The following is a 13,179-nucleotide window of genomic DNA, read 5'->3' on the forward strand; positions in this document are numbered from 1 at the left end:
ATTCATCAAGAGGATATAATAGCTGTAAATGTATATGCACACAACATTGGAGCACCTAAATATATGAAGCAAATACTAATAGATTTGAAGAGGATAATACACAACAATACAATAATAGTAGGGACCTCAGTACCCCAATTTCAACAATGGATAGATCATCCAGATGGAAAATCAATAAGGAAACATTAGACTTGAACTATATGTTAGACCAAATGAACTTAACAGACATATACGTACATTCCATCCAACAAAAGCAGAATAAACATTCTTCTCAAGTGCACATGAAACATTCTCCAGGATAGATCATGTGATGAATCAACCAACAAGTCTTAGCAATTTAAAAAGATTGAAATTGTACCAAGTTTTTTTTTTGACTGCAATGGTATGAAATTAAAATCAATAACAGGAGGTAACTAGAAAATTCACAAATATGTGAAAATTAAGCAACACACTTCTGAACAACCAATGGGTCAAAGATTAAATTTAAAAAAGAAATTTAAAAATCTTAAATAAAAATGGAAACACAACACACTAAAATATATGGGATGCAGCAAAAGCAGTGCTAAGAGGAAAATTTTATAGTGATAAATGCTACATTAAGAAAGTAAATCAACTAGAACTAGAAAAACAAAAACAAACTAAGCCCAGGTTTAGCAGAAAGAAGGTGATAACAAAGACCAGAGCAGAAACAGAGAACAGAAAAATAGAAGAGATTAATGAAACTGAATTGATTTTTTTAAAAGATAAATGAAATTGGCAAACTTTTAGCTAGACTTAACAAGAAGAAAAGAGAACTCAAATAAATAAAATCTGAAATGAAGGAGGAAACATTACAACTAATACAGAAATACAGAGGATCAGAAGAGACTACTCTGAACAATTATACACCAACAAATTGGACAACATAGGAACATAAAACTTACCAAGTCTGGATCATGAAGAAATTAAAAATCTGAACAGACCAATAATCAGTAAATAGATTTAATCAGTAATCCAAAACCTCCCAAGTAAGAAAAGCCCAAGATCAGATGGCTTCACAGGTGATTTCTACCAAACATTTAAAGAAGAGTTAGCACTCATTTTTCTCAAACTTTTCCAAAAAAAAGGAAGAGGAGGGAATGCTTCCAAACTCATTTTACAAGGCTAGCATTACCCTGATACCAAAGACAGATAAAGATACTACAAGAAAAGAAAACTACAAATCAATATCTTTGATGAATATAGATGCAAAACTTCTCCACAAAACAATAACAAACTGAATTCAACAGCACATTAAAAGGATCACACACCATGATCAAGTGGGATTTATATCTGTGATGCAAGGGTAGTTCAGCATATGCAAATCAGTAAATGTGATACACCACATTGATAGAATGAAAGACAAAAATCCTATGATCATCTCTATAGGTGCAGAAACAAACATTTAACAAATTTCTACATCCTTTTAAGATTAAAAACTCTCAACAAATTGTGTATAGAAGGAACATACCTCAACATAATAAAGCCCGTATATGCAGAACCCACAGCTGGCATCATAGTCAACAGTGAAAGGTTGAAAATTTTCCCTGTAAGATAAGGAACCAGACAGAGGTGCCCACCCTCATCATGCCTATTCAGTATAGTACGGAAAGTCATAGCCAGAGCAATTAGGCAAGAAAAAGAAATAAAGGGTGCCAAATCAGAAAGGAAAAAGTAAAATGTTTCTGTTTGCTGATGATATGATATATAGAAATTCCTAAAGACTTCACCAAAAACTGTTAGAACTAATCAACAAATTCAATAAAGTTTCAGGGTACAAAATCAACATACAAACATCAGTTGTATTCCTATACATGAACAATAAGCTATCCAAAAAAGAAACAGAGAAAACAATCTCATTTATAATAGCATCAAAAACAATAAAATATTTAGGAATAATTTTAACCAAGGAAGTGAAAGATTTATATGCCAAGAACCGTAAGACATAGAATTGATGTCTTGATGAAAGACGCTGAAGAAGACACAAATGGAAAGACATCCCATGTTCATGGATTGAAAGAGTTAATATTGTTAAAATGTCCATACCACCCAAATCTATCTATAGATTCAGTGCAATCCCTATCAAAATCCCAATGGCATTTTTTACAGAAATAGAACAAACAATCCTAAAATTTGTATGGAACCACAAAAGACCTCAGATAGCCAAAGCCATCTTGAGAAAGAAGAACAAAGCTGGAGGCATCACACCTCCTGATTTCAAGCTATTATTACAAAGCTATCGTAATCAAAGCAGTATGGTATTAGCATAAAAACAAACACATAGATCAATAGAACAGAATAGAGAGCCTAGAAATAAACCAATGCATATATGGTCAATTAATTTTTGATGAAGGAGCCAAGAATATACAATGGGCAAAGCATAGTCTCTTTGAGAAGTGGTGTTGGGAAAAATGGACAGCCACATGCAAAAGAATAAAACTGGACTACTATCTTACAACACAACAAAAATTAGCTCAAAATGGATTGAAGACTTGAACATAAGACATGAAACCATAAAACTCCTAGAAGACAACATAGGCAGTAAGCTCCTTGACATGGGTCTTGATGATGATTTTTTGAATTTGACACCAAAAGCAATGGCAAAAAAGCAAAAATCAACAAGTGGGACTACATTAAACTAAAATGCTTCTGCACAGAAAGAGAAGCAATCAACAAAATGAAAAAGTTACCTATAGAAAGGGAGAAAATATTTGCAAACCATGTATCTGGTAGGAGATTAATATCTAATATATATAAATTACTCATACAACTCAATACAAAAAGCCCAAACAATCTGATTGAAAAATGGGTAGAGGACTTGAGTAAACATTTTTCTGGAGAAGATGTACAAATGGTGGAACAGGTACATGGAAAGGTGTTCATCATCACTAATCATCAGGGAAATGCCAGTTAAAACCACAATGATATATCATCTCCCACCTGTTTGAATGGCTATTATCAAAATGGTAAGAGATAACAAATGCTGGCGAGGACGTGGAGAAAAGGGAACTCTGGTGCACCATTAGTTGGGAATGTAAATTGGTACAATCACTATGGAAGTTCCTCAAAAAATTAAAAATAGAACTTCCGTATGATTCAGCAATTCCACTTCTGGGTGTATATCCAAAGAGAATGAAAACAGGATATCAAAGACATATCTGCACTCCCATATTCATTACAGGATTATTCATAATAGCTAACATATGGAAACAACCTAAATGTCCATTGATGGATGAATGGACAAAGAAAATGTGGTGTATATATATATATATATATATACATATACATACATACATTAGGATATTATTCAGCCATGAAAAAGAAATAAATGCTGCCATTTGCAACAACATGGATGGACCTCTGAGAGCATTATAGTAAGTGAAATTCATCAGACAGATAAAGACCAATACTGTACGGTCTCACTTATATGTGGAATCTAAAAATATTGAACTCATAGAAACAGAGAGTAGAATAGTGGTTGCCAGGTGCCGAGGGTAAGGGTGAGGAGATGCAGGAGATGCTGGTTGAAGGCTACAAACTTTCAGTTATAAAATGAATAAATTCTGGGTATCTAAGGTATAGCATGATGACTATAATTAACAATACTTATTATACACTTGAAAGTTGCTTTGAGAGTAGAGCTTTGATGTTCTCATCATATCAACAACAGCAAAATAGTAATTATATGAGGTGAATGATATGTTAATTAACCTTATTGTGATAAACACTTTGTGGTATAGAATGTTTCAAATCAACACGTCATACACCTTAAACTCACACAATGATATGTGCATTATATCTCAGTAAAGTCGGAAGAAAGAAAGATTAACTGCATTAAAGTTTATGCAGTTTCTCCTGTGACTCATACACAACACAGAGCATTTTTATCTTTTGATTTAAGGCAATGTCAGAATACCAAAATAACAGGTCAGTTAATTCCATTCCTTCTTGCCGGTTGATATGTAGTCAAGTAGGCAGATGATTGATGGACTCTTGTTTTGCCTTTATATGAAAGAGATGGTTCCTTTCTTGTTCAAGCATGACAAGAACTGCTCACACAGGAACACTGGTTTTAATCAAGGGAAGGAAAGTCTCTCTGACATTCGTTCCAAGTATATAAGGAATGGTCATGAAGTCCCTATAATCCTAGTTAGCAGTTATTGCCCTTCCGTTCTCCATGAAAATTTTAATTGTTCCTTATAATTTATGGATATCTGTTTTTACGTTGATGGTTATAGTGATTATAGCAGCCCCTGAAGCTGATTGTTAGGTCAACTGCTATGACCTCTTATTTCCTCTGCTGAGAAATAGGCTATCGGATTAAGGATTAAGGACCAGTAACTTGGAAAAAAACGTTTTTCTTATTTATGTGCTCCATCTTGGTGTGCTCTAGCTTCGTTTCAGTGGAAAGACATGAAGGCTTTACACATTAACTATGTGCAGTCCAGGCATCTGAGGATGGAACCAACAGCCGACCAGTTCATGGTGTATGTCACTGATGGGAAACGACGCTCCTTGGAGATACCATTTTACATTATAATCAACCCCACAAATGATGAAGCTCCTGATTTTATAGTGCGGAATGTTACTGTAAGAAAGATATCAGAATTTTCAATTTCTCTTTTATCATTTTCTAATTTTTATTTTCACCTAGCCCATTTACATTAGTCTATGTGCACTTAACACTTTAAGTTGATGAGAAGTAGAGAAGGCAGTAACCTGTTATGTAATGCAATCACTTGAAAAGTATTTTTCTAATAATAGTGATGTTGGTAATGATAATAATAATTGCTAACATATAACAATTGTATGGTTACAATTATAGTTGTATATATAGAGAATGCAGTACTTACTAGGTTGTAGGTATTATTCCAAACCCTTTACATGTATTCATATTGAATCCTCGCAATAGGCTTTTAGAGGGATGGCATTATTATTGCCATTTAATAACTGCAAAAAATGAGGCTTAAGAGGTTAAGTTAGTGGCCCAAGATCACAGAGCTTGGAAGTAAGTAGCAAGTAGGGGATTTGCACCCAGGTGCTCTGATTCCACAGAGTGCCCTCTTAACCAGTGCTATAATAGGAAGGGCTCTTAATTCATGAATCACAGGCATCTTTTTTTATACAGCTATTTATAAAGATATATGAAATGAAAAAATACAATTTGGACCATTATTTTTATGCAGTTTGAAAATGTCTTTATATTATATAATAATATTTGTTAGTTTTATTTAAAAATTCAGACATATACTTAAAATGGCCCAGCATATCACTGCTGAGACAACAACTGTTGTCTTAAAAAATAATAATAAATATCTATGGTTAAATAAGTTAGAATGTTGAGAAACATACACAGTGAAATATGAAATTCTCCCTCTTCAACAGCCCCTACGCATAGTCACTCCCCATCAGTTGAGGTTTTAGTAATTAATTTCCACAGAAATAATTTGTGCACATGCCAGTGATATGTGTGTGTGTATATGATTTTTCTGTATGTTTTTACCTACAAATCAGGGATCATACTATACCCTACTCTCTACTTAAAAAAAAAAACCGTAATTACGTATATTGTAAATATTTTCATATCAGCATATAATCCTTTTTAAACAGTTCTAATGTTTATATAGTTATTTAAAACAGACATGCACATAGCAAATCCTGATTAAATGAATGAGCACAGGCTTTGGAGTAAGAGGGACTTGGTGTAGCTGTTTACTAGTTGTAGGGTCCTGGGTAAGTTATTTCTCTTTGTTTCTGTTTGCTCATCTGCAAAACGTGTATCAAATCTTCGTTTAGGGTAGCCATGACAATCATGATGGCCAGGCACATAGAAAACCCTTAATAAATAGGTGTCATTCGTATTAGTCTTGTTATGTTTGTCATCTTTTTTCAGACATTGACCAAAGCACATATTATCTATTTTGAAACCATTATCTTGCCTTATTTTGCACTAAAAATCATCAAACTCTAAATGCAGAAGTCTTTATTTGATTTTAATTTTCTACTGAATCTTAATGGTATATGAAAGCCACCTCAGGATGAGACTTAAGAGCCAGTTCCTGCTTTTCCTCTTCTGTTGGCACATGGATTTCTCCAGAGAGCACTTCAGTAATTATGAGAGAGAGAAAAGAATTACAGATGATTCCTTCTATACCTACCTCTATTGTCTTGTATCTGTCTAGGACTGGGGTTTCTGAAATAATTAGGCCACTGGGAATTTGTCTCTTGCTCTTCTCTGAAAGCAATCGTGCTTTTTTTTTTTCCTGTGCATTCCTTAGAGAAGCTGTTGAAGAGTAACAAATATGGAGCCCCATGTGTTATTGGCAGAGCTGGCTTTAAGCTTCAAGTGATTTTTTAAAATAGTCATATTTATTTTGCCTTCTTGTGAAAAAGTGTATTTATTTTGTAGCTAGCTGGGCTTCCATCAAGTTGTGCTGCAACTTGCAAAGAGAAAATTGCGGTTTTAGTTTAAGTTATTATAATCCATTTCAAAGCTGTCTACTAGTGAGTTTCTGTATTTTATGTCTCTTGATCTAAACCTATTTTTTATAATCTCAATAAACAATTGAATGTGCAAAAAAGAATCCCACATTTTTTCAATAAAATTTCCCAGTCATCTTGTGAATGAATTTAGCATTTTGTAAATAAGAAAGGTTGCCATACAGTGATTCCAGGAGCCCCAAGCTTTATAAAGACAGATAATTAGAACATCTTTTTAAGTTGCTTTATGAAAGTTTTTGGAGAAGAAGGCAAATTATCATCAAAGATGATTCCCTAATTCTATCATTGTATATTAAATTATGATGCCATCTCAGTTTTTAATAAGAAAACCAGCATAATTTTAGCCCAAATATCAGATATTATGGTTCTTTTTTATGCACGTTCAAGGAAGAGTGGTTGCAGAAAGGCTGTCTTCAAAGTCCTTAAGAGAGGCTGAAGGGAAAGGCCATTTTCACAAATCTAAACCGTATGTCTTCTTCAAAGCTAAAATGTCCACTCAGCCACGAAGACATTCCTGGGCTCCTCCACTCTTTTGCACTTCTTGTTTATCCATATTTAGTAGCACTAGATATTTTCTTCCTTGTGTTATAGTTATTGATGGACAGGCCGTCACATTCTCATCTGACTTTGATTCTTTAGAGTATTCGTATTCCCACAGCATCCAGTGAACTGCAAATGCCCAATAAGCACATGTTAAACTTATACACTCATATTATTTAGATCTTGCTATATTTCACAATAGGAAACAGAAATACTTCTTTGTTCTCTTGCTATGAGAAAAAGAAGATAAAGATGACTAAGCACCGTGTCAGTGGTACTAATGGTAGTGATGGTTTTAAATAACTAGATCCTACATGAAATGAAAAACATTCAGTTCTCTTTATGCTTAAAGGATTATGAAACCTGAAGTGGGGTGCAGGGTCGTTCAGGAAGATTAGAGGTGTGAAGACTGGGAAGAGATGAGGGACCCAGAATTAAAATATATTCTATCGTGCATCCAGAAGCATCCTCTCAACTGTTGTTGACTGTAATTGAAATATAGAAGGTTTTACTACAATGACAAAAGTTAAAAACACCTAATACCCGCAGTGTGCATAGCAGATATTTGTGCCATTTCTAAAACAGAAATGTAAGAATTATGAAAGCAACAAGGTCCAGGAGATTAAAATAACAGGTTAGGATCTGAAGGCAGGGTCTATACCTGGTGACTTCCAGAAAGCAAGCATCCTTTTGGTTGCTTTTTCCCCCAACCTTTGAATTATGAAATATATATATGAGATTCTATGTATCTCTCCTTTAGTCCTTCATGTAAATAAAGTGCTTTGAAATCTTCAAAAGAAAAATGTGAGAAAGATTAATAGATTTGTTCTTGTCTTCAAAGGTCATGTTGAACCAGCAATTTCTTTTTAGGACTCATTACACACGCATCTCATGGAAAATTTGCATGGGTATCTTAAAATTATATAGGATATGTTAAAATTATTTTTTGAGCAGTTTGCCAAAAGAAAGACAGGTTTTATTTAGCATGCAGCTGACTTTCCTGTTTTTGTTTAGGTGTGTGAGGGTCAGATGAGAGAGCTGGATTCTTCCATCATTAATGCTGTTGACCGGGACATTCCCAAGGACCCCTTGCTGTTCAGCGTCACTCAGAAGCCACGTCATGGCCTCCTCATCAACGGGGTGTTTAGCAAAGACTTGCCTCAGTATAAGCAATCACCCAACCCTGGCCAGAAGCATGAACTTGTTTACAACTTTTCTATGGAACTTCTCAAGAATGGTATATCACGCTTCATTTCAATTTGTTGTTGTTGATTTAATAATTTAACCCAGGAAAGATAATAATAAATCACAGAAAGAGGAAGTGAAGAAATGGCATTCACCTACATTCATTATCCCTCAAGGGTTTTCTCTGGGCTCTGGATTAATGCAGGGCATGAAGCCCCAGCTAGAGATAGTGGGTAATTGAGAAGGAAATAATATGTTTTCCTTCACTTTTCGAGCATCAATAAAAATGGTATTTGTGATTTTTGGTAGTTTACCCCAAGCTTTTTTTTTTTTTTTTTTTTTTTTGGGCGCGGGCCTCTCACTGTTGCGGCCTCTCCTGTTGCAGAGCACAGGCTCCAGACGCGCAGGCTCAGCGGCCATGGCTCACAGGCCCAGCCGCTCCGCGTCATGTGCGATCTTCCCGGACCGGGGCACAAACCCGTGTCCCCTGCATCAGCAGGCGGACTCTCAACCACTGCGCCACCAGGGAAGCCCTACCCCAAGCGTTTAATGTCATAATAAAAAAAATTTCTTTTTAAAACTATTGAGATCGTGGAACTAAATTGAAGAGATTTGTCTGCCCAAACATCCATATTTGAAACACATATAGAACAAATATAATAACTCATTATTCTCTGAGGAGATAATTTGCCCTTTAAGGAAATGACACATTGGAATAGCAGCCTGAATTATTCTTTCATTACTCTTTCTGAAAAATTGATCTTATTCCATTTAACATATATATATAAATGCTTTTAAATATTTGAGAAAAGTGTGTTGGCTCTAGAATCACTGCCTACTTGCATTCTCCTTCCTGCCCTGCCTTCATGTATTCTGTTTACCCTGCCTGAGGGGTCCTTTCCTCTCCTTCCCCTGGCCACCCAGTACCAGCCTTCAGAACCAGTTCACTATCGACCTCCCTGTGGAGCCCACCTGCACACTCCAAACTCTTCCTTCTCTGTGTTTGATTTATCTAGCACTTGTTCCACATTTTTTTCTGTCTTTAAATTTTTCCTTTCCCCAACTAGAGCTCTCTGCCCCAAAGTTTATTTTGCAATAGTTGCACAATATCATATCATGTTTGAATTGAAAAAGCTAATTAACATACTTCTCAGTTTTATCAATTGCAAAGAAAGAAATTCCAGAGCTTAAATGATGGTATTACCAAATGAATAACCCTGTGTAGGAAATAATACAATATATTGTTACAATATTTTTTTCAAATTTAAGGCCAAGGAAAAAGAAATAATAAATCAAATTTTACTCTCAGGAAAGTCAGTTTTTTGGGACTTCCCTGGTGGCGCACTAGTTAAGAATCTGCCTGCCAACGCAGGGGACATGGGTTCGATCCCTGGTCTGGGAAGATCCCACATGCCGCGGAGCAACTAAGTCCGTGTGCCACAGCTACTGAGCCTGCATGCCACAGCTACTGAAGCCTGTGCACCTAGAGCCTGTGCTCCGCAACAGAGAAGCCACTGCAATGAGAAGCCCATGCACCACAACGAAGAGTAGCCCCTGCTTGCCGCAACTAGAGAAAGCCTGCATGCAGCAATGAAGACCCAATGCAGCCAAAAATAAATAAAATAAAAAAATTTTTTAAAAGTCAGTTTTAAAAAAATAATATTCATTGTTTATTATTAAGTTAAATAAGTATTGTATGCATATTGTGTGAAGTTTGCACTACACGATCATTTTGAAGAAAAACATTTTTATCTAAATTAATATTTTGGTGACATTCTCAGAGATTAGATTTTCACCTGTATTTTATTTTTGGTTCATTTATGGCTACATTAAAAAAAAAAAACTTTAGTATGTTCTAACCTCTGCCTCCACCAAACATACAGAACTTAAAAACTACCATATTATGTAATCTGTTTTTTTCTTATCAATTATTATAAGCATCTTTTTACCTTTTAAATATTGAGAACATGATTTGTGATAATTACAGTGTTTCATTATATGGACATACTGCAATGTAATTTTATACAACTATCTCCTATTTTTAAATATGCAGATAACTTCATATTTTGATATTATAAGTTACATATCAATAAACATATTTTACATATATTTATGTAACGTAAATCTTGGTGCCCATCTCTTAATATTTCTTTTGAATAAATTTTTATAATGAGATTGCTCGGTACAGAAAAGTCAGCATTTATACTGCTTTTCGGGAAAAAGAATGCCATTGCTACCACGTGCCTGGGTATGCCTTTTGTCCTAATCAATAATGGATATTATTTTTAAAAACCTTTGCAAACTTGGTGGTCGATTAATAGTCTCTCATTGTTACCTTGATTTGAAGTTCTTAGATTGAGTGAGATTGAACATATTTTCATGTTTATTGACCAGATATGTATGTTTCATCTTTTGTGAATTTCCCGATAATGTCCATTGCCCATTTTTCCATCAATTCGTATTGATTAATAAGGGATTGGTAAATACTGATGCTTTGTATTTTTGTCACATTACAATATGTTTTTCCATGTTTTATTTGCCTTTAATTCATGTTTTTAAATACAGAAGTCAAAATTGTAGGTAGTAAAATTTATTGTTATTTTTCTTTATGTATTTTTCTTTTGTTTTTATATTAGGAAGATCTTCTACATCCAGGAATAAAATATTTTCTTCCAAATCTTTTAAAACAGCTTTACTGAGATATAACTCATGGGCCATAATATTCACCAATTTAAAGTGTATAATTCAGTGGGTTTTAGTGTATTCATCATCACAGTCGATTTTAGAACATTTTTGTTACCCCCAAAAAGTAATACCATACACATAAGCAGTCACTCTCATCCCTCCCTCCCCAAAACCCCGGGCAACCACTAAACTATTTTTGCCTCTATAGATTTGTCTGTTCTGAACATTTTACATAAGTGAAACCATATAAATGGAATATGTGATCTTTTGTAACTGGTTTGTTTTATTTAGCATAATGTTTTCAACATTCACGCATATTGTAGCATGAGTCAGTACTCCATTCCTTTTTATTGCCAAATAATATTCCATTGTATGGACATACCACAATTTATTTATCCATTCATCAGTTGATGGACATTAGGGTCACTTTCACTTTTTTGACTATTATGAATGATGCGGTTATAAACATTCATGTACAAGTTTTTTGTATGGGTATATACTATATTTTCATTTCTCTTGGCTATATATCTAGGAGTGGAATTGCTGGGTCATATGTAACTCTATGTTTAACATTATGAGGAACTGCCAAACTGTTTTCCAAAATAGCTGTATCATTTTACATTTCTACCGGCAACATATAAGAATTCCATTTTCTCCACATCCTCACCAACGTTTGTTATTGTCTGTCTTTTTAATTATAGCCATCCTAGTGTGTGTGTGTGAAGTACTATCTCATTGTGGTTTTGATTTCCATTTCCCTAATAGCTAGTGGTGTTGAGCATCTTTTCATAGGTTTTTTGGCTATTTATATGTCTTCTTATATCTTCTTTGGAAAAATGTCTACACAGATCCTTTGCCCATTTTGTAACTGGGTTGTCTTTTACTATTGAGTTGTTAGAGTTCTTAATACATTCTGGATACTAGATCCTCCCTTATCAGGTATATGATTTGTAAATATTTTCTCCAGTTCTGTGGGTTGTCATGTTGCTCCCTTGATGGTTTCCTTTGGAGTTCAAATTATCTATGTTTTTGTTGTCGTTTTGTTTTGTCACTTGTGCTTTTGGTGTCTTATCTACAAAACCATTGCCTAACCCAAAGTCACAAATGTTTTCTTTGAACAGTTTTTCTAGCTTAGCTCTTGGTGTTTAGGTCTATGACCCATTTTGAGTTAATTTTTGTATATAGTGTGAAGTAGGGATCCAATTTCATTTTTTTGGCCTATGGATATCTGGTTGTCCCAGCACTATTTATTGAAAGACTACTCTTTCCCCATTGAATGGTCTTGGTGCCCTTGATGAAAATCAGTTGATCAGATATGTATGAGCTCATTTCTGGGCTCTCTTCTATTAGATTCATCTGTATCTATTCTGTGCCAGTACTACCCTATCTTGATTACTGTACTTTGCAGTAAGTTTTGAAAATGGAAAATGTGAGTCCTCCAACTTTGTTTTTTTTTTTCCCAAGACTGTTTTAGCTGTTCTGGGTCTCTTGCATTTGCATATAAATGTTACATAGGTTTTTAAAAATAGTTTTATAATTAAGTTTTGATTCATCTAGAGTTTATTTTGGTTGTTGGCTTGAGGTAGGGATCTAACTATGAATTTCCCTATGTAATGAACTAATTTTCTGTTTCATTTAAACACTCTGTCACCATTGTTCTCCTGCAGTTTATTAAATTATATATCCTTTCTCACTGATTGTAAATAAGACCCTTATCAAATACTAACTTATTTAAATAGGAACTTCTATTGAACGAGGAGGGGTGCTCTTACTTCATAAAACAGTTTGGTTTATGCATTTATCAATGCAACCTTATTGTATTGATTAATGAGCTAATGCTAATACCGATGCCTTGGAGGTTAAAACAAATTTTCTGTGACGTGCTTTGAAGTGGTTCGATCATAAAAAAGATTTACTTTCTCTCTTTTTTCCCTTTTTCCAGGAATGAGGTTGATGTATTTGCATGATGACTCAGAGAGCCTTGCTGATGACTTTACAATCCAGTTGTCGGATGGGAAACATAAGATACTTAAAACCATTTCTGTAGAGGTCACCCCAGTTAATGATGAGAAACCAGTGCTGAGCAAGTAAGCTACCTGAAAAGAGTCCCTTTCAAATTCTGTATAAAATTCTGAGGTCTGGAAGACTAGATGCAAATGGAATGTGTGTCCTCAAGAGAGAAACAAGTCTTTGACAGCTCCTGCCTGTTACAACTTGCCCCACCTAGTCAGGCACCTAGAATCTTTGGTG

The 13,179-nt window shown here is 34.6% G+C and overlaps 1 protein-coding gene across 10 annotated transcripts in view; it reads left to right on the plus strand.

Annotated features, from left to right (window-relative positions):
• The window catches only part of FREM1 (FRAS1 related extracellular matrix 1), a 170,769-nt gene that overhangs the window by 96,334 nt on the left and 61,256 nt on the right, over nucleotides 1-13,179 (plus strand). For 9 of the 10 annotated variants that reach the window (XM_029202856.1, XM_029202857.1, XM_029202859.1 and 6 more), the window contains 3 exons: nucleotides 4,412-4,608; nucleotides 8,074-8,296; nucleotides 12,872-13,016. The exons of the other annotated variant lie outside the window; for it this stretch is intronic. In XM_029202856.1, the coding sequence (XP_029058689.1) occupies nucleotides 4,412-4,608; nucleotides 8,074-8,296; nucleotides 12,872-13,016 (565 nt within the window). The remainder of the gene's footprint in view (nucleotides 1-4,411; nucleotides 4,609-8,073; nucleotides 8,297-12,871; nucleotides 13,017-13,179) is intronic. 10 annotated transcript variants of the gene reach the window in all.

This window comes from Monodon monoceros, unplaced genomic scaffold (genome assembly GCF_005190385.1).
Source record: "Monodon monoceros isolate NGI ecotype Baffin Bay Population unplaced genomic scaffold, NGI_Narwhal_1 Super_Scaffold_5, whole genome shotgun sequence".
Classification (NCBI taxonomy): Eukaryota; Metazoa; Chordata; class Mammalia; order Artiodactyla; family Monodontidae; genus Monodon; species Monodon monoceros.